The sequence below is a fragment of the Mauremys reevesii genome, linkage group 9, assembly GCF_016161935.1.
Source record: "Mauremys reevesii isolate NIE-2019 linkage group 9, ASM1616193v1, whole genome shotgun sequence".
In the NCBI taxonomy this organism is placed as follows: domain Eukaryota; kingdom Metazoa; phylum Chordata; order Testudines; family Geoemydidae; genus Mauremys; species Mauremys reevesii.
In genome coordinates, this window is record NC_052631.1 from 102,462,475 (window position 1) to 102,484,512 (window position 22,038).

The 22,038-nt window shown below is 47.1% G+C and overlaps 1 protein-coding gene across 12 annotated transcripts in view; it reads right to left on the bottom strand.

Moving 5' to 3' along the window:
* TEX11 (testis expressed 11) overlaps positions 1–22,038 on the bottom strand; it is a 127,795-nt gene that overhangs the window by 13,315 nt on the left and 92,442 nt on the right. For 11 of the 12 annotated variants that reach the window (XM_039489484.1, XM_039489483.1, XM_039489488.1 and 8 more), the window contains 4 exons: positions 15,123–15,239; positions 13,468–13,540; positions 9,246–9,395; positions 7,821–7,929 (listed from right to left, as the gene is read on the bottom strand). In XM_039489484.1, coding sequence (XP_039345418.1) covers positions 7,821–7,929; positions 9,246–9,395; positions 13,468–13,540; positions 15,123–15,239 — 449 coding nt within the window. The remainder of the gene's footprint in view (positions 1–7,820; positions 7,930–9,245; positions 9,396–13,467; positions 13,541–15,122; positions 15,240–22,038) is intronic. The other variant, XM_039489491.1, reaches the window with a different exon arrangement.

The following is a 22,038-nucleotide window of genomic DNA, read 5'->3' on the forward strand; positions in this document are numbered from 1 at the left end:
CCCCCAGAGCTTGCTGCAGCCGCCAGGGAAAGGGCTGGGGGGAGTCCTCCTCTCTGACCCCTGTCCTGGAGCAGCCTGCCTGCACCCCAAACTCATCCCCAGCCCTTCCCCACCCCAGAGCCCACACCCCCAGTCAGAGCTTTCACCCCTCACTGCACCCTCACCCCTCTACCCTAGCCCTGAGCCCCTCCAGCACCCCAAACACCTCATCCCCAGTCCCAGCCAGAGCCCTCATCCTCCCCACACCCCGAGCCTCTCCAACACCCCAAACCCCTCAGCCCCAGCCAGAGCCCTCGCCCCCCCACACTCCTACTCTCGCCCTAAGCCCCTCCCACACCCCAAACCCCTCATCCCCAGCCCCAGACAGAGCCCTCAGCCCCCCTACCCTAACCGTCTGCCCCAACCCTGAGCCCCCTCCCACACCTCTCATCCCCAGCCCCACCCCAAACCCCCTCCCAGCCCCAAACTCCATTCCAGAGCCTTGGGCAGGTGGGGGCCAGAGTTTGGGGGGGTCGGAGTTGGGGGGGGGGCAGGTTCTGGGCACCACCAAAATTTCTATAAACCTGCCGCCCATGAAAGTGACTAGTGTTGCCCATTTGAAGTAGCAGATATTGGAGCCTTGCAGCAGGTTAATTTCCCACTTGAAGGGAATTTGGTGACATGGAGTCAGGGTAGTTTCTGTGTAATTTACTAACTTACTAAATGTTCACAAGTCCTGTTTATCTTGAGCAGAGGCATCCAAAATTGCAGCAACCTCAGCCACTACTGCCTTGTCACCAAGAAGCAGCTCCCTATTTGGCACTAATTTACTTAGCACACTCTGTTCTCGACTAAGCCTGAGGCTTTTATCTGGGGCACCCTTAGCCCTGAGCTGTTTGCCCTGTACTGCATGATCTAGCAAGAGGGGCCTTGGCTTGAATTCTCTTTTTGTTCCGAAGCTCTGCAACACAAAGGAAGCACAGACAGATTTGGATGGAACCAACTCCTTGTCGGTTTCCTTCTTGGAGATCAAGGGTTAATTACAACCAGCTACCACATTTTTAAACATGATGACCTTTGTCTACACTAATGGCTAAGTGATGTATAACAGCATATTAAAAGATATCAGTTAAACAAAACCAACGGAAGACTTCCTCCTTACATACTGTTATGTATGCAGCACAAGTACACAAACCTACTCCGTTACCATTACCAGCACTAATGCAGTCACACTTGATGAGCTCAGAGAGGAAACAGAGTCCCTGTGCCCAGAAGCTCACATGATGTTCTGGAAAAAGGGTGTCTATTACGGGCTTGTCTATATTACAGAGTTTTGTCAACCAAAGTCAGCTTTCACCAACAGAACAGTGGAGGTATATGCACTATAATGCTCCTTCTGCCGACAAAACTCTTCTGCTTTGCCGAAAAAATAAAACCACTTCAACAAGAGGCAACAAAATATCAACAGTGTCAGTGTAGACACTGCACTTGGTTATGTCACTGTAAATGGCCTCAAGGAGGTGTCCCACAATGCCCATCATGACCACTCTAGTCAGCAGTTTGAATTCTGCTGCCCTGCACCTGGGAATTTCTGAAATGCTACTTCCTGTTTGCTCAGCATGGACAGCTCATATCACATCTTCCCAGCTGACCACGGCGTCTCCACACAGCAAATGCTCTCCCGCTTGGAGTACACCTGCGTTGTTGGATCTGCTGGCTCTGTGGGGAGGAGGCTTTGAAGTCCCAGCTACACTCCAGATGAACTTCGATATCTATGGTCAGATTTCTTGTGGCATGTCGGATAAGGGCTACGAATAGGACACGCATCAGTGCCGTGTGAAGATAAAGGAGCTGAGGCAGGCACACCAGAAGGCAAGGGAGTCAAACTGTTGCTCTGGTGCTGCCTGAAGGCTTGCCGCTCCTCGGCAGCAATCCCACCTCCACTGCCACAAGTCATGTGGATACTTCGGCGGGGCTGAGGACCTGAGGATGAAGTCATGGACAAAGTGGTCAAGTTGGAGGACGATATGGAGCACACAGCAAGACCTCTTTTCCACTCCAGAGGGGTCAAGCCAGTCCCAGCAGTCCATCTCTGATGCGCATAAAGCTCTGGTAAGTGATCTTTTTGAGTTGATGCTGTTCCGTTATATGAGGTAGAGCTGTCCTTTGCTTTGTTATATTCTAGAAGTGGGTGAAGGGATAGAAATGTACAAGACTAGCTATAATAAAATATGGAGATATACCTATCTCCTAGAGCTGGAAGGGACCCTGAAAGGTCATTGAGTCCAGCCCCTGCCTTCACTAGCAGGACCAAGTACTGGTTTTTGCCCCAGAACCCTAAGTGGCCTCCTCAAGGATTGAGCTCATAACCCTGGGTTTAGCAGGCCAATGCTCAAACCACTGAGCTATCCCTATGTTTGCATGTGAGTCACATTCCCCTGTGCAGCTAAGCAATGCAGCAGAACAGTGTGTTAATGCACACCGAGATTTCATGGGAATCCTCTAGAGAGATCTCTAGGAAACTTTCCTGGATGTACTCGCCCATCCTCAGCCAAAGATTCCTTAGCAGAGCTGCTTTGTTCCTCCTGCCGTTTTAGGAAACTCTCACCCGCCAATCAGCAATCACTCGTGCAGGGACCAACACAGCACACAGATGAGCAGCATAGGGACTCAGTCTGAAGCCGCATACATGCAGAAGATGCACCCTTGCATACCCTCAGGAGTAAAATATTGGCTTCAGTGACCCCTGCCTACAGAAAATAGTGGCAGAATTTACAATATTGTCCCTAGTTGCTGCCTAGACCCTTTGTCCCATCTTAAGCGCTCCCCCAGGCTGAATTCACCATGTTTAGGGCCTTTGCTGAGATGTGTGCTTGCCAAGGGATAGCGAGAAACTGACTCATATTTCAAAAGAGGTGCATCTTACCCTAATGATTTGATGCTATGCATGCACTAAACAATCATGCTTCTGTTTCTTGTTTCTTGTGCTTCTACAGATGTGGCCTTCAGAGGAACCCCCTACAGACCAGCAGATAAGTATCAGAGGGGTAGACATGTTAGTCTGTATCCACAAAAATAACGAGGAGTCCTGTGGCACCTTAAAGACTAACAAATTTACTTGGGCATAAGCTTTTGTGGGTAAAAAAACCACTTCTTCAGCTGCATCTGAAGAAGTGGTTTTTTTTACCCACAAAAGCTTATGCCCAAATAAATCTGTTTAAGGTACCACCGGACTCCTCACTGTCTACCAGATAAGGAAGAGAGCAAGGAGGACATGTTTCGAGAGATGCTCTAATCCTCATAAGCCAAAAACCAAGAATGCAGGACGTGGAAAGAGAGTTTAAAAGAAAATGATAAAACAGATAGGACAGCAAGGAGAGCCAGGAGTGAATTTTAATGGGCCAGGAGCAGACAATAAAAGTGATGGAGGAGCAAACGGAGATGTTAAAAGTCCCTAACCATGCTGCCTGCAGAATTAATCCATGCTCATCCCTCCGTCCCCCACCGCCAATATAGAACTGCTTTCCATGCCATCCCCAAACTCCTCCCACAAATTCCTTGCAACTTTCCAGCCCGACTTGGTACCCCATTCACTTCAAATGGTACCCCATTCACTTCAAAATGATAGCTGGACTTACACACAGCAATAAGAGCCTACACTGCCCCTCACTGTTATCTCCCTTTCCACCAACCCTTTTGTGTGTGTTGTTAATTGGTATTTAATAAAAACATACTCTCTGAAAGATAACAAATCTTTATTTGTCTCTTACACACGGTGGCTGCTGCTGGAATTAATACACAGTTGTAATCTGATCATTTGCTGACTAAAAATCATGGTCAGAAATCATCAAAATTTTATGAAAGGTGGCAAGTTAAAGCATGGCAGAGTACTGTATAGAAAGAGACATCACTGGTGCTCATTGTCAAAATGGTGCCTGAAAGCCTCCCTGATTCAAATAGCACCCCACTGTGCCGCTCTAATAGCCCTGGTATCTGGCTGCTCAAAATCAGCCACCAGGCGATTTGCCTCCATGCTCCACGCCAGGAGAAACTTTTCACCCTTAGCCTCACAAATATTACTCAGCGCACAGCAGGCTGCCACGACCATGGAAATATTTTCTTTATTTAGGTCTAACCTGCCATAAAGGCAGCACCAGTGTGCTTTTAATCTGCCAAAGGCACATTCTACGGTCATTCTGCACCTGTTCAGCCTATTGTTGAAGCACTCCTTGCTGCTGTCCAGGTTTCCCATGTAAGACGTCATGAGCCATGGGAGTAAAGGGTATGCTGGGTCTTTCAGGACCACTATGGGCATTTCAACATCCTCCAGTGGAATCTTCTGATCTGGAAAGAAAGTCTCTGCTTGCAGCTTTATGTACAGGCCAGTGTTCCTGAAGATGCATGCGTCATGCACCTTCCTGGACCACCCCGCACTTATGTCAGTGACATGCCCAGTCATCCACAAGCTCCTTCAATACCATAGAGAAGTACTCCTTTCTATTGATGTACTCTGTCGCAAGATGGTCTGGGGCCAAAATTGGACTCTGCATGCCATCTATCGCCCTGCCACAGTTATGGAATCCCGCTGCCGCAAAGCCATCTACTATTTCACACACATTGCCAACAGTCACAGTCCTTAGTAGCAGGATGCAATTACTGGCCTTGCATACTTGCATTAATGCAACCCCAGCGGTGGACTTCCCAACTCCACACTGATTCACGACTGACCAGTAACAGTCTGTAGTTGCCAGCTTCCACACAGTGATTGTCATGCTCTTATCTGCCGATAGGGCAGCTCTTATTTTGGTGTCCTTGTGCTGCAGTGCTGGGGCAAGCTCCACACACAGTTCCAGGAAGGTGGCTTTGTGCATCTGAAAGTTCTGCAGCCACTGCTCCTCATCCCACATCTGCATAACGATGCGATCCCACCATGCAGTGCTTGTTTCCCCAAGCCCAAAAGCGACGGTCCACTGTGTGCAGCAGCTCCATGAATGCCAAAAGTAATCTGGTGTTGTTTCTTTCCATGGCACACACAAGGTCAGGCACCTCGGATTCCTGTTCACATTGGATGCTTATGATATATTGCATAGTCAGCTGTGATGTGTTCTTAACAGTGACCACAACAGTAGAGAGCAGTGCAGGGTCCATGCTTTCAGAGCTGGCAGGCACACAGCAAACAGGGGAAATTGAAAAATACTATGAAATGCAGTCGGAAGCCCATGGAATGGTGGGACGGAAAAAAAGTGCATCATGGGACGTTGAGCCCACATCCATGATGCACTGCAATCCACTCCACCTTCCCACAACTTCTAGCTGCAGAAGGTGGCAAGTAGCACAGTGGGATAGCTACCCACAGTACACTGCTCTCACTATCGATACTAGAGCACCAACTGTGGACACGCTCCACCATAGAAGGAGCGTTGTGCGAACATGCAAACATGATGTAATTATACTGGGTTTTGATCGTTGGCATAACTTGCATTGACAAAACGCTGTAGTGTATACAAGGCCTAAGTGAGAGCAGTTTTTATTCAATGAACATGGGCTCATCTCTTGGGCATCATGTTTTAAGCAGTCACTCACTGATTCAGAAGCCGCCTCCTTAGCATAGGCTGACATCTTCTGGCTCTCCCCTCCCTGAGGATATATCTTCACTATAGAGTTAACTCAGGCTCTAATTCAGGCCCCCATAATTCCTCTTCTGTCCTCATACTACACCCTCTCATCCGAGTTTAGTGATGCTTTCAAGCTGGGCTAACTGGCTCTTCTGGGGCTGTAGATAAAACCCAAATGTTGCTTTCACTCAGGGTGGTGACCCATCTTGCAGGCTAACCCCCTTGCATGCTGACAATCCTCAAATGTGTTCCCACAATTCCCTTTGTGTGCCCAGAAGAACAGACAATTTTTTTTCCACAATTCACTGGGAACGATAAGGCAGCTCATCTTACTGCCACACCAAGAACATGGGTATGACCCCAGAAGGCGAGATTACTTACTTATACAGTAACCGAGTTCTTCAAGAAGTTTTGTTCCTACAGGTGCTCCATGTGAGAACAATAGCACATGGGTGTGTGCACAGAGATTTTTGTCAGCCGTGTTCATGGATTTGCACCTGTGCCCTACGCACCCTTGTGCTCTAATACGAGAGTCTATAGGCAGAGGCAGACCCACCACCATTCCAGTTGCTTCCCAATCAGGAAGTCCAGATGCAAAGTCTCCAAAGTCGAGAGGAGGGAGGATAGTGGAATACCTATAGGGACAAAGCATCTTGAAGAACTCTGGTTACTGTAGAGGTAAATAATCTCTCTTCCTTCTTCAAGCTATTGTCCCTATGGATCTGCATGTGTGGAGATTCTTGCACAGTACCTCAATATGGAAGAGGGTGCTGAGGAGGCAAATTCAGTATAGATCACAGAATCGCATCACCAAAGGCTTCATCTGCCCTGAAAGCAGGTGCAATAGTGTAGTGGGAAAATGTGGGCACAGAAGACTAGGTGGCAGCCCTACAAATGTCTGTGATGGGTATATTCTTGAATAGGGATACAGAGGTGGATTGGGCATTAGTAGGATGGGAAGTAATTCTAAGTGAGGGAAGCCCTCCAGATGCTTCACAGCATGCCAAGATCCACCCTGAGATCCTGAGATAGTCTTTGGGTGAAAATTGACTGTCTCTTCTTTAATTATAAAAAGAGATCAAGTCTGGGATAAGTTCTGGAGGGCTTCGGCCTATCAAAATAGAAGGCAAGAGCTCTTCTTACATCCAGATTATGAAGACTAGCCTCCTCTCTCAAACAATGAGGCTTGGGGTAAAACACTGGCCATTGAATGACCTGATTGAGGTGGAAGTCTGATGAGATCTTACGCAGGAAACAAGGATGGGGGCATAGAGTCACCTTCTCACAGTAGAATATCATGTACAGGTGGGGTCAGTCTTAAGTGCCCCTAATTCTCCTATCTTTCTGGCTAAGGTGATGGCTATGAGGAATGAGACCTTGAAGACCAAATGAAGAAATAAGCATCTCCCCAAATATTTGAATGGGGGTCTTCTTAAGGCAAAGAGAACCAAATGAAGGTCCCAGAGTAGGGTGGAGAGTTTCCTGCTTTTCAGCACCACTGTCTGAACCTCAAGAGAACAATTCTGTTCTATGCCCAAGAGCCATCAAGGAAGCCTTGAGATGCAGTGATGAAAAACTGAGGTGGATTATGGTTATGGTCAGAAGTTCTACTGTCAGAGGAAAGCAAAGCACAGAGAGAGGCAAAGCAGATCTGAGAACCACACCTGCCTCAGCCATGATTGTGCTATCAGAATGGTCACTACTCTCACCTGTTTCAACTTGTTCAGAAACTTCAGGATTGATGGTGTTGGAGGATAAGCATACAGCAAGACTGTTCACAGCTAGGCTAGGCTAACCTGCAGGCTGATCACCCAAGTTAACTCTGTAGTGAAAACACAGCCTTATTCAAGTGAGCAGATCCACTGAAATCAGTGTGGCTATTGACATAAGCAAGAGTTTGACCCCTTCTGTTTAGCATCATAACCCTTGTGCTCATTACGACGTCTTCTATCTAGTAACCAAGATGTTACTGGGTGCCTCACAGCCATAATACAGACAGGTTCCTGCCCCACAAGGCAAAAATCAGAGAGCACATGGAAAGGGATCTAACATGCAATCAACAACTGATTCCCTTATATGTCTTCCTTCCCTGCCAGTCCCTCATTGGAACAGTTTGACATATATCCAGGATAAACAATGGCCAGTTGATGAGATACATGACCGCCTGACTGCCTGTGCACATTCCCGGCCTCAGTCCTTCTAGAAGTAATTGGTGTGAACACTAACCTGACTCTCACAGCATCAATGGATTCCTGTTTCCTATGAAGGGTCAGAGCGCTCTTGAGGGCCCTCTTACACACAGAGGGATAATGAGCAGGAGACTCCATCGCTAATGCTTGAAAAACAAAAAAAACATGGAAAAGGAAAAGGAAAGTGAACAAGGTCAGACCTCCTGCACATTGGTCACTGCCCTGTTTCTGGGTCCCCTGTGATAAATGAATGAATCTAGATTTATACAACAGAAATGTTATTTCATAAGCAGCAATTTTATTCTTGCCCTGCAGAGCTGCTCAGTACTAGTGACTGCAGGTGCAGAGCACAAGCCAGCATGGCTTTACTTCTTTCTTGTCACAAGATCATAAATGATAATTGCAGAGCTTAAGAAAATAGGTTCTGTAGTTAATGAGAGTTCTCTTTGTTGACTGGCTATGTCTGCTGCAGCAACAAAAAAATAGAGGTGTCCTACACTAACAATAAAAAAATACATAAATAAATAAATAAATAAATAAATTGGAGCTATACCTATCTCCTAGAACTGGAAGGGACCTTAAAAGGTCATTGAGTCCAGCCCCCTGCCTTCACTAGCAGGACCAAGTACTGATTTTTGCCCCAGATCCCTAAGTGGCCCCCTCAACGACTGAACTCACAACCCTGGGTTTAGCAGGCCCATGCTCAAACCACTGAGCTATCTCTCCTCCCCAATGGCTATTTGGTTTTGTTTTACATTTCCTGGCAATACCATGTCTGATTTAAAAAAACCAAAGAGAAATGCAGAATCTAAGAGTCACTCCCTGATCAACACTAATAACTTCAAAATAAGTGAAATGTAAACAATTTGTCATTTTGGTTCTAAGATTCTCCCTCACCTTCCTGAAAGCCCGTTCTAAATGCTCAAGTTCCAGAAGGCATGGCTAGAGCTTTGTGATGAGGACAGAGCAGTACAGCAAGTGCCAGTTACAAGCTTCTCCATTATCTTTGGATTTTAAGTCAAGACCAGACGTCTTCTGAAGGATCTGCTCTAGCTCAATCAGAAGTTATTGGACTGGATACAGGAACCACTAGGGGACATTGTATGGCCTGTGTCAGGCAGGAGGTCAGACTAGACAATCTTAGTGGTTCCTTCTGGCCTTAAATTCTATTAAAAGGTTTTGGATTTTTGAGATGGAGGGAGTCTGTAAGGCACTGGCTCATCTCCCATATGTGTCACCAACAGGTTGATACTTCAAAATATGGAGATCTTTGGGTACTACCATGATCACAAATACCTCCCCCAGGCAACAAAGAATGCCTAGATTTTGCATAGATTTTCATTGCTCTAGAGCATAATCCTACCCACTCCAAATGAAAGCGAAAGAATATCATAAGATGCAGCCATGGCCAACTTTCTTTACATGACCTTAAGAACTGTGGAAATGTAAACAGGACCCTTACAAGCAATGGTTTCCAGCATCTTAGTCTCTATTTGTGGCAGTTCCCACACCAATTCCAACAGGCTGTCCAGTTCTGGATCATTGAGTTTGGCTCTTGCTTCAAATTCATAAAGCAGCAGCAATGTGTCTGTTGGGTCTTTGGAGAAATCTCCTGCAGAGGACACACCATATTGCCTGTTATTAGTCAATCTGTTACAGACAGTTTATGAAATGAAGCTCAGTAGCAGAAAAATCCTTAAACCAAGGCACTGAAACTTAACAGTAAGGAACAAACTATGAGGTTTACTTATGTTTGAACCGCATAAATATACACGGCACAGATTAAACTCCTGAAATTTGCTCCCAGCATTAATCCAGAGTGAATAATCCCTAGTAAATTACACCTACATAGAGAGGACTACCTCAAAAGCAAGCAACTTTCTTAATATTCCAATGTGACAAGCACTTTTTGCTCTGCAGAAATTGGGAACTCTTTTGGAAAGAAAAGTAGATGACTATTCAGAGCCAGAGGACAGCTTCCTAATTGTAAAGGGACTCTTCATTATGAGACTCTGACAGGCTGGGACTGTGAACTTATTTTCTTCATGCTGTAACAATCAGAACAATTTAAGATTAATCATTAGGGTCAAATTCTGGGCTCACAGATGTGTGCACCACGCCCACTGAAAGCAGAATTTGTCACTAAGATTAAATATTAAGCAATACATTTCTTCCATTTATTAAATGGGTATTGAAGTCAAATAGAAAGTGAGCAATAGGCTCCTACACTGCTGTTTCTACAAAGGACATTGCTTTTGAGCAGTATGATGGCTCAGAAAATGCCCCTTTTCATTAAACATGTCACTTTCTCTCAGATAGTTCACACCTTATAGAGATGGTGCACTAAGCAAAATAATGGCAGCTTCACAGAGTTTAAAATATTGTTTTACACATTATAAAAAGAGTAACATAATCACACAGAGGAGGCCTCTACATAACAACAACCAGAAGCTAAGAGGAGTGCTAGCAGGATCTTCCTTCAGGAGATCTTGTTGCCATGATACTACAATGTTGTAAAGGAAACTGAAAAACCATCAGATTGACATTTGAATATGTGATGCTGTATGGAATATGCAGAACGCTGTGATGTTATTGATACCAGTATTATAAAATTGCAATGAATCTGATCAGATATGCCGTGTAAGGTATCTGCGAAAATGTTATAATTTGCCAAGTATGATAATCTTGTTTATATGTTTGTATCACCTTTGTATTATGAGTTATAGATATGCAGGGTACAGCTGTATTTCCAAACTTGTGCTGTGCTTCTGGATGACACTCCCAGACTAGGGTTGCCCGGTGTCTGGTTTTCAATCGGAATGCCCAAATCAAAAAGCACTGCTGACTGGGCTGTTAAAAGTCCAGTCGGTGGCGCAGCAGGGCTAAGGCAGACTCCCTGCCTGCCATGGCTCTGCGCAGCTCCCAGAAGCAACAGCATGTCACCCCTCCTACGTGTAGGGGGAACAAGGGGGGCTCCGCATGCTGTCCCCTCCCCAAGGGCCAGTTCCGCAGCTCCCACTGGCCGGGAACCACGGACAGTGGGAGCTGCGGGGGTGGCACCTGCAGATGGGGCACTGTGCAGAGCCACCTGGCCGCGCCCCCACCTAGGAGCCAGAGAGGGACCTGCTGCTGTTTCCAGGAGCTGCTTGAGGTAAGCGCCACCTGGAGCCTGCAACCCTGACCCCCTCCCATGCCCCAATCCTTTCCGCCAGCCCTGATCCCTCTCCTGCCCTCCGAACCCCTCAGTCCCAGCCCGGAGCACCCTCTTACACCCCAAACCCCTCATCCCCAGCCCCACCCCAGTACCTGCACCCCCAGCTGGAGCACTTACTCCCCCTTCACCCCAACCCCCTGCCCCAGCCTGAAGCCCCCTTCCGCACCCTGAACCCCTCATTTCTGGCCCCACCCTGGAACCTGCACCCCAGCCCAGAGCCCATATCCCTTCCCCCTCCCTCAACCCAGAGCCTCCTCCCATACTCTGAACCCCTCGGCTCAGCTCCACAGCCTCGAGCACCTTCCTGCACCCCAAATCCCTCATCCCTGGCTGCACCCAAGAGCCTATACTCCTAGCAGGAGCCCTCACCCCCTCCTGCATCCCAACCCACTGCATGAGCCCAGAGCCCCCTCCTGTATCCTGAACTCATTTCTGGCACCACCCCAGAGCCTGCATCCCCAGCCAGAGCCCGCACCCACTCCTGCACCCCAACTCCTATGAGCCAGCCTGGTGAAAATGAGCAAGTGAGTGAGGGTGAGGAGAATGAATGACAGAGGGAGGGGGGATGGAGGGAGCTGGGGTGGGGCAAGGCAAGGATGTTTGGTTTTGTGCGAGTAGAAAGTTGGGAACCCTACCCCAGACAGATTGGCATCTAGCTTGTTCGATGGCTCATCGAGGGTCATCAGTGGTACAATGAATCCATGGAAAGAAGCCAGGGGCTACACCTTATGAGTCAGCAAAACATGTAGGGGCATGCCTGTGGACAAAGAACTCTACCGCCTTTCCATGCCATGTGCTGTGAAGCTTGTGTTTGGGACAAAGGAAGTACCAGCCACATGGCAAATGAATATAAAAGGCAGCTGCGTCTTCTCCATTTTGTCTTCATTCCTGCTTCTTATCTCTGGAGTAACTTTTCTACAAACTGAAGCATTGAACAAAGGACTGAATGACCCATCCAAGCTGTGGATGTGTTCCAGAGGGACTTTCAAGACAGCAAACTCACCAGTACTGCTAAGAACCTGATATATGGACTTTGAAGTCTCTGTATGTATCTGACTGCTTTACCATTTAACAACTCTCTTCTTGTTCTCTCTTTTTTTCTTTAGAATAAACCTTTCCTGTGAGTAGATTACAATTGAAACTAAAGTTGAGAATTGGCCCACTCAGGACACCCAGAAAATAGTCAGCACAAACATAAGAGCAAACATTATGCCCCATTGCCACCAGGAGATTGCAAAAAGAAATTCCCATACATAATTTCATCAAAGGTCCCTGGGGGCTAAGAGGAATATCTGCCTATTTGCGAAGGCGTGAAAAGTAGATGCTTTTTCAAAAAAGTCATTTTAAGAATAAAGAGAACATATTTTGTAAAATGTATTGTTTGTTCTTTTGTGTCATCTTTGGTGGACGTGCAGGTAAATGAACCGGTGATGGTGTGGCTGATCTGGTTAGGTCCTGTGATGGTGTTGCTGGTGTAGATATGTGGACAGAGTTGGGATTGAGGTTTGTTGCATGGATTGGTTCCTGAGCTAGAGTTACTATGGTGTGGTGCTCAACCATCACCGGTTCATTCACCTGCACATCCACCAATGTTATATACGCTATCATGTGCCAGCAATGCCCCTCGGCTATGTACATGGGCCAAACTGGACAGTCCCTACGTAAAAGGATAAATGGAAACAAGTCAGATATTAGGAATGGCAATATACAAAAACCTGTAGGAGAACACTTCAATCTTCCTGGCCACACAATAGCAGATTTTAAAGTAGCCATCCTATAGCAAAAAAACTTCAGGACCAGACTTCAAAGAGAAACTGCTGAGCTTCAGTTCATCTGCAAAATTGACACCATCAGCTCAGGATTAAACAAAGACTGTGAATGGCTAGCCAACTACAGAACCACTTTCTCCTCCCTTGGTGTTCACACCTCAACTGCTAGAAGAGGGCCTCATCCTCCCTGATTGAACTGACCTTGTTATCTCTAGCCTCATTCTGGCCTGCATATTTATACCTGCCTCTGGAAATTTCCATTACATGCATCCGACGAAGTGGGTATTCACCCACGAAAGCTCATGCTCCAATATGTTTGTTAGTCTATAAGGTGCCATAGGACTCTCTGTTGCTTTTTACAGATCCAGACTAACACAGCTACTCCTCTGATACTGGGAATTTTTGTACAGGCTGCTCTAGTCATTGGCCAGCCGATAAAATTAATCTGCAATCTTTGAGTTCCAAACCTGCTGACTCAGACAGCATCTAGACAACGAGACAAAAACCATTGTGCTTCTGGCTCTCTAGTTCTTACATCAAATCATTTTGTAATTCAGATGTTTCAACACTTTTGAATTGGAAAGAGCAGTTCCTTGATACACAAATTTTCCTTCAAAGTGATAAGATTCTTAAAAATATTTGTTCTAAGTACTGCTATACTACATAATCAACAGCATTTGGTTACAGAATTTCTAACTTACCTGTTAGCTTCAGAACATTCCAGATTTCCCTGCATGCCTGGATGTGATGAAGGGCCTGAGACAGAAGCTCAATCTATTTTGTAAAATTAATACATTATTTTTAAACTATGTTTTCAAAAATAAATATGAATATAAACCTCACAGCAAACTACAGTAGAGAAGCCTCCAGAGTACCTGGCTACGTAATAAGTGAAAAGTCAGGCTAACTCTAATGCATCATCTGCACCCAGTTTTGTTTTTCTTCTTCTTTAGGAGAGACCTCTACACCCCATTCAAAGCATTAAGGATCCTTCACACTTGAGGCTTCATTGGTCCAGGCACATAACACTAAGACGACTCTTAGGGACATGGCTTATATGAACCATCAGCCAGAAAACATTGCTACTGAGTGCAAGACATTCTCAAAAAAGTTGAACATTCCTATCTATGCAGTGCAATGCTTGCAGCCTGTCTGGTGAGTAAGAGACTAGCATCAGAACTAAACCCAAGTACCCAGCACAGCAGTAACACAGGGCACTATAATCTGAGTGGAATCAGAAATTGAACCTCCAGCCCCTTGGCATTATCACCTATATTTGTATCAGAAATCAAATCCTGGAATCCAGAATGGTATTATCACCTGACACCATACAGAGTTGTAAGAAAGGCCAGGCATAGGTTGCAAACAAAATGAGAGCAACTAGCACAGGGTTTTTCAAACAGGGGTCGCCGCTTGTGTAGGGAACGCTCCTGGCAAACCGGGCCGGTTTGTTTACCTGCCCCGTCCACAGGTCCGGCCGATTGAGGCTCCCACTGGCTGCGGATAGCTGCTATGGGCCAACGGGAGCTGCTGAAGCGGCAGCCAGTAAATCCCTCGGCCCGCGCCACTTCCAGACCCGCCGCGACCCCTGTTTGAGAAACCCTGAACTAGCAGCACTGGTCTGTTCTGCATGGCTAGGCTCTCAATCCCTGTCAAATGAGGTGCAAAGGCAAGATCATAGTGTCACAATTAGGGCCAGTACTCACAGGGGAGAGTAACTCCCAGAGTGTTTTTAAAAAAGAAACCTATTTCTGTGCAATGTTCTCTGCAGAAAAGGCAGAGGCCCCAGCACTGAACCCCGCTCAGCAAACCTTTGCACTGATCACCACTCAGACTTCTGTTCATCTTCCACAATCTATTAACCTGAATATTCTCCTCCAGGGTGTGCATATGTATCAGAAAATAAAAACTGTGACTTTCATGATATTCATATCACCACCTCAGCAACTGCATAATCCTACTGCTATAGTCTTAATCTGCCTGTTCCACCCCGGTTTGTCATCAACCCTGCTTACACATTATCTTAATGTAGATGGTAATGTAAACTCCCGGGGGCAGGAACACTGGCCCAGATCCTCTAATAGTGTAAATCCATTTAGCTCCATTGAAGTCAACAAAATTAAATTTACAGCAGCTGAGAATTTGGTCCAATATCTTATATTGTTTGTAAAGCAACATGCACATTTACTCTATATTGTGAAAGGCTTATATTTTCAAGCTCCCGTCCTACATGAAATAACTGAGAATTATAAAAACACCAAAAGAAGCTATGTTTAGGGTACATTAAAAGCCAGATGTACACCTGCCCCATATGTAAAGGGCCAGCACTATACTTGTTCACACAACAGCACTCTACCTGTTCAGTGAGTGTTAAACTGCATCGCCCCATTTCCAGATCAACTGCTGCAGCCAACAGCAAGCATGTCTTCTGGGCAATCAGAACAGCTTTATCAGAAGGACAAAACTGGGACAACTAAAACAGAAACATGAATAGACAGCGAGAATACTGCCAGGTCACGGCTAGCAATCAACAAAGAAAGAAACATTTTCTACTGCAGTGATAAAAAGGAAGCGGTCTACTTATTTCCATTTTTCCTTTATCTCCCACTGCTTGTGACATTTTTCCAGAGGCTCAAGTACCATTTCCTTCCTTCCCACTTATCTTTTTCCACCTGGAGAGCACTGATTACGTCACTTTTGTTGAAGCTGACCCTTCTGGGCCTTTCTGTTTTGTCCTTGGTTTATACAGCAGCAGCAACAATAATGAAAGCACGATTGGGGGACAAGTTTTACTTAAAGGGACACAGGTGGGTGAGAATATATCTTATACTGGACCAACCTCTGCTCGTCAGAAAGACAAGATTTCAAGTTTACACAGAGCTCTTCTTCAGGTTCACATAAGCCCCAAGGGTCGGTGCTGGGGCCGGTTTTATTCAATATCTTCATTAACGATCTGGAGGATGGTGTGGACTGCACCCTTAGCAAGTTTGCAGATGACACTAAACTGGGAGGAGTGGTTGATACGCTGGAGGGTAGGGATAGGATACAGAGGGACCTAGACAAATTAGAGGATTGGGCCAAAAGAAATATGATGAGGTTCAACAAGGACAAGTGCAGAGTCCTACACTTAGGACGGAAGAATCCCATGCACTGTTACAGACTAGGGACCGAATGGCTGGGCAGCAGTTCTGCAGAAAAGGACCTAGGGGTTACGGTGGACAAAAAGCTGAATATGAGTCAACAGTGTGCCCTTGTTGCCAAGAAGGCTAATGGCATTTTGGGTTGTATAAGTAGGGGCATTTCCAGCAGATCGAGGGATGTGATCATTCCCCTCTACTCAGCACTGGTGAGGCCTCATTTGGAGTACTGTGTCCAGTTTTGGGCCCCACACTACAAGAAGGATGTGGATAAATTGGAGAGAGTCCAGCGGAAGGCAACAAAAATGATTAGGGGGCTGGAGCACATGACTTACGAGGAGAGGCTGAGGGAACTGGGATTGTTTAGTCTGCAGAAGAGAAGAATGAGGGGGGATTTGATAGCTGCTTTCAACTACCTGAAAGGGGGTTCCAAAGAGGATGGATCTAGACTGTTCTCAGTGGTAGAAGATGACAGAACAAGGAGTAATGGTCTCAAGTTGCAGAGGGGGAGGTTTAGGTTGGACATTAGGAAAAACTTTTTCACTAGTACGGTGGTGAAGCACTGGAATGGGTTACCTAGGGAGGTGGTGGAATCTCCTTCCTTAGAGGTGTTTAAGGTCAGGCTTGACAAAGCCCTCGCTGGGATGATTTAGTTGGGTTTGATCCTGCTTTGAGCAGGGGGTTGGACTAGATGACCTCCTGAGGTCCCTTCCAACCCTGAGATTCTATGATTCTATGATTAAGCTCAAAAGCTTGTTTCTCTCACCAACAGAAGTTGGTCCAATAAAAGCTATTACCTCACTCACCTTGTCTCTCTAATATCCTGGAACCAACATGGCTACAACATCATCACATACATTAAAGGGATACTCTCAATCATTCTTTTATATTTTTCCTATATTGCTAGCTCTCAAAATCACTTTCTCCTTTTCTTATGGGCAAATATTTTTCCCCATGTTCTGTACAGAACTGAAATTAACAGATGTTTCTTGTTTACAGGGACATTGTACAACCTCCAAATATGCCTCCCCATTCTGAAAATGGCAACACTTATTTTAAATGTGTCTCTAGTACACAAAAGGCTCTCACCTCCCAAACAAGGGCTGTATGTGCGGATCTGCCAAGTCTCACTATTTCCAGGGGAAACTCCCTGATTTTGAATTTATTTTAAGACTGGTTTTAAAGTCTTTAGGCCAGATTCTGATCTGTTACAACAGTGAAAATCTGGAATAACTCTACTGATTTCAATAAAATTACGCCAGATTTAGACCAGTGTAAATAAGATTCACGCAAACTCTCTCTCTTACATTGATGGATATTCAGTCAGTCAGTTTTTAAGGCACTCAACCCTTTGTCCTCACAATGCCTTAGAGCCTAAAGTCTGGGCTGAGGACCAAAACTACAATACAATGAAATTGCACAGGTAAGGCTCACCTGTGAAAGACAGAATTTTCTCAGGGGCCAACATCGAACTGTGGAACATACACCCACAGGCTCTAAAGACCATCATAACCCTCACTATCCTTTCACTCCTGGTGCAAGGTACAATTCTACCTGCCTTGCTAATATAAACACAGAACACAGTGTACATTTAATATAGTAAATTACTTTGAAGAACAGAAATAACCCCCAGACACAGAAACTCTCCTCCTTGGGGAGAGGAATACAGAAAGAATGAATCAAACATGACAGGGTCTAGTCCAGGGGTAGGCAACCTATGGCACGGGTGCCGATGGCCGCACACGAGCTTATTTTCAGTGGCACTCACACTGCCTGAATCCTGGGGGAGGGATAGCTCAGTGGTTTGCGCGTCAGCCTGCTAAACCCAAGGTTGTCAGCTCAATCCTACCCCCCACCCTACGGCAGGGAGGGATAGCTCAGTGGTTTGAGCATTGGCCTGCTAAACCCAAGGTTGTGAGCTCAATCCTTGAGAGGGCCATTTGGGGATTTGGTCCTGCTTTGAGCAGGAGGTTGGACTAGATGATCTCTTGAGGTCCCTTCCGACCCTAATATTCTATGATCCTGGCCACTAGTCTGGGGGGCTCTGCATTGTAATTTAATTTTAAATGAAGCTTCTTAAACATTTTAAAAACCTTATTTACTTTACATACAACAATAGTTTATAGACTATAGATATTATAGACTTATAGAAAGAGACCTTCTAAAAACGTTAAAATGTATGACCGGCACGCAAAACCTTAAATTAGAGTGAATAAATGAATACTCGGCACACCACTTCTGAAAGGTTGCTGACCCCTGGTCTAGACACATCGCTTACGGCACTTCTGAAAGATGCTCAGTTACTACTGTGATGAGGGTCATATTAGAACCTGAATAGAATTCAAGTGTGATTCACTGAGAATTTTGAAATCTCCACAAGTCAGTTGTCTCAGCCTGACATCCCTACAACTGTCTGAAAATACGAGTCTTTTGAAGACACAATGAAAATTAATCTTGGATGGGACTCTGTCAGACACATGCTGTGCCTCCCCTAGGAGTTGATGGAGAAGGACACATTTATCACAACATTTTGGGCGGTAAGTACACAGATACTGCATGTCCATTCATCCCAGCAGGGATTGGACATTACAGTAACTGCATGAGTTCACACTATTTCAAACCTCCACCAAATAGCAGCCCTTTGTTATTTAAATTATTCAGTGACGTCAAAGATAACTGGAAATATCCTTCCCCTCATAGATTTGGGGCTTAAAAAGATGGTTACTCACCTTTGTAACTGTTGTTCTTCGAGATGTGTTGCTCATATCCATTCCAATTAGGTGTGTGTGCACCGCGTGCACGTTCGTCAGAAGATTTTTACCCTAGCAACACTCGGTGGGTCGGCTGGGTCGCCCCCTGGAGTGGTGCCACTATGGCGCCGAATATATACCCCTGCCAACCCAACGGCCCCTCAGTTCCTTCTTGCCGGCTACTCCGACAGAGGGGAAGGAGGGCGGGTTTGGAATGGATATGAGCAACACATCTCGAAGAACAACAGTTACAAAGGTGAGTAACCGTCTTTTCTTCTTCGAGTGCTTGCTCATATCGATTCCAATTAGGTGATTCCCAAGCCTTACCTAGGTGGTGGGGTTGGAGTGAGATGTTGCAGAATGCAAAACTGCTGAGCCAAAGGCTGCATCATCTCTGGACTGTTGGACCAGTACATAATGTGAAGCAAAGGTGTGGACTGAGGACCAGGTAGCTGCACAACAGGTCTCCTGGATGGGTACGTGGGCCAGGAAGGCAGCAGAAGAAGCCTGAGCCCTGGTAAAATGTGCATTGAGGTGGCTTGATGAAACATGGGCCAAGTCATAGCAGATGTGGATGCACGACGTCACCCCAGATGAAATCCTCTGGGAGGAGACAGGTAGGCCCTTCATTCGGACTGCCACTGTGACGAAGAGTTGGGGCGTTTTATGAAAGGGCTTTGTCCGCTCGATATAAAATGCGAGCGCCCTACGGGCGTCTAGGGAGTGCAATTGTTTCTCCCTTCGCGATGAGTGTGGCTTCGGAAAGAAGACCGGAAGGAAGATATCCTGGTTGATATGAAAGGCCGACACCACCTTAGGGAGGAAGGCCGGATGTGATCGCAACTGCACCTTGTCCTTGTGAAACACAGTATACGGTGAGTCCACCGTGAGAGCCTGAAGCTCAGAGACTCGTCTGACCGAAGTAATGGCTACGAGGAAAACTATCTTCCAGGACAGGTATAGCAGTGAGCAAGTTGCCAGTGGCTCGAATGGGGCAGTCATAAGTCCGGTTAGAACCAGGTTGAGGTCCCAGGTTGGGGCAGGGCAGCGAATTTGGGGGTATAAGCGCTCCAAGCCCTTGAGGAACCTAGAAACCATAGGGTGCGAGAATACGGAGCGGCCACTCTCCCCTGGGTGGAAGGTAGAGATGGCTGCCAAGTGTACCCTCAATGATGACACCGCCAGGCCCTGCTGTTTGAGAGACCAGAGGTAGTCCAAGATGGAATGGATCGGGACCTCGGTGGGAGTAACATTGTGCGTTTCGCACCAGCAGGAGAAACGCTTCCACTTGGCCAGATATGTTAACCGAGTGGAAGGTTTCCTACTACCCAGGAGTACCTGTTGTACCAAGGCAGAGCAACGTAACTCGGATCGGTTTAGCCACGCAGCAGCCATGCTGTGAGGTGCAGGGATTGCAGGTCTGGGTGGTGAAGTCTGCCGTGATCCTGCGTTATGAGGTCTGGGCGAAGAGGCAGGGGAATCGGGTTGGCTATCGACAGGTCTAGCAACATGGTGTACCAGTGCTGCCTGGGCCACGCTGGAGCGATCATGATCAGGTGCGCTCTGTCCCTGCGGAGTTTTAGCAGGACCCTGTGAACCAGTGGGAACGGCGGGAAAGCGTACAGCAGATGGCTTGTCCATGGCATCAGAAAAGCGTCCGAGATCGAGCCCGGGGAGAGGCCTTGGAATGAGCAGAACGTCTGGCACTTCCTGTTCTCGCGAGAAGCAAAGAGGTCTATGCAGGGAAAGCCCCACTTCCGGAAAACGGAATGGATAACGTCCAGACGAATCGACCATTCGTGAGAGAGGAAGGATCTGCTGAGGCGATCCGCCAGAGTGTTCTGGACCCCTGGGAGAAAGGACGCTACCAGGTCTATCGATTGGGCTATGCAGAAGTCCCAGAGCTAAATGGCTTCCTGGCAAAGAGGGGAGGACCATGCTCCTCCCTGCTTGTTTATGTAATACATGGCTGTTGTGTTGTCTGTGAACACTGAGATACAACGGCCTTGTAGGTGCTGCTGAAACGCCTGGCACGCAAGGCGGATTGCTCTCAGCTCTCGGACATTGATGTGCAAGGCCAGCTCTTGAGCTGACCAAAGGCCCTGAGTGCGAGACTGACCAAGGTGAGCACCCCAGCCGAGAGATGAGGCGTCCGTCGTCAGGGACACCGAGGGGTGAGGTGGATGGAACGGCATCCCTGCACATACTAGGGAGGGCGTCGACCACCAGTCGAGGGAGCCTAGGATGTTCGGGGGGATCGTGACGATCATGTCCATGCTGTCTCTGCTCGGGTGGTACATCGAGGTGAGCCACGATTGGAGTGGACGGAGGCGAAGACTGGCATGTTTGGTTACGAACGTGCAGACAGCCATGTGACCCAGGAGACCTAGACAAGTGCGAGCCAAAGTTGTCGGGAAGTTCCGTAGACCTTGTATAATTGTTACCATTGCCTGAAACCGAGGCTGAGGTAAGCAGGCTCTGGCGAGATTGGAGTCCAGGATGGCCCCAATGAATTCTATTCTCTGTGTGGGAATCAGAGTGGATTTCTCTATGTTGATCATCAGGCCTTGACAATGCCCACATGATGGGTAACTTGGGCCTCGGAGGTCCCTTGAATGAGCCAATCGTCTAGATACGGAAAACGTGTATCCAACGGCAGCGGCAACTACAGCCATGCACTTTGTGAATACTCTTGGGGCTACAGAGAGGCCAAACGGAAGGACCGTAAACTGGAAATGTTGATGGTTGGCCACAAACCGGAGGTACCTTCTGTGTGGAGGGTAAATGGCGACGTGAAAATACGCGTCCTTCATATCGAGGGGGGCATACCAGTCTCCGGGATCCAAGGATGGGATGATGGTCCCCAGGGATACTATGCGGAACTTCAGCTTTATCATGAACTTGTTGAGGTCCCGCAGGTCTAGGATAGGTCTGAGACCTCCCTTCGCCTTGGGGATTAGGAAATAGCAGGAGTAGAACCCCTTGCCCCTTTTGTCCTTTGGTACCTCCTCTATAGCTCCCATGGCGAGGAGCGTCTGCACCTCTTGCAAGAGGAATTGCTCGTGAGAGGGGTCCCTGAAGAGGGACGAGGATGGAGGGTGGGGGGCGAAATAAACTGGAGGCGTAACCCAAGTTCCACCGTGCGTAGGACCCAACGATCTGAAGCTGGATGGGACCACGCAGGGAGGAAAAAGAAGAGGCGGTTGTAAAAGGGAGGGAACGGATCCTCGGTAATAACTGGTATGCCGTCCTCGGGCGTGCCTTCAAAAGTTAGGCTTTGGCCCCGCTGGTGGTTTAGAGGGACCCTGATTTTGGCCCCCTTGGAGCCCTGACTGACGCCTACGACTGCCTCGGCTACGCCTTCTGCCAAAGTCCTGTCTTTGTC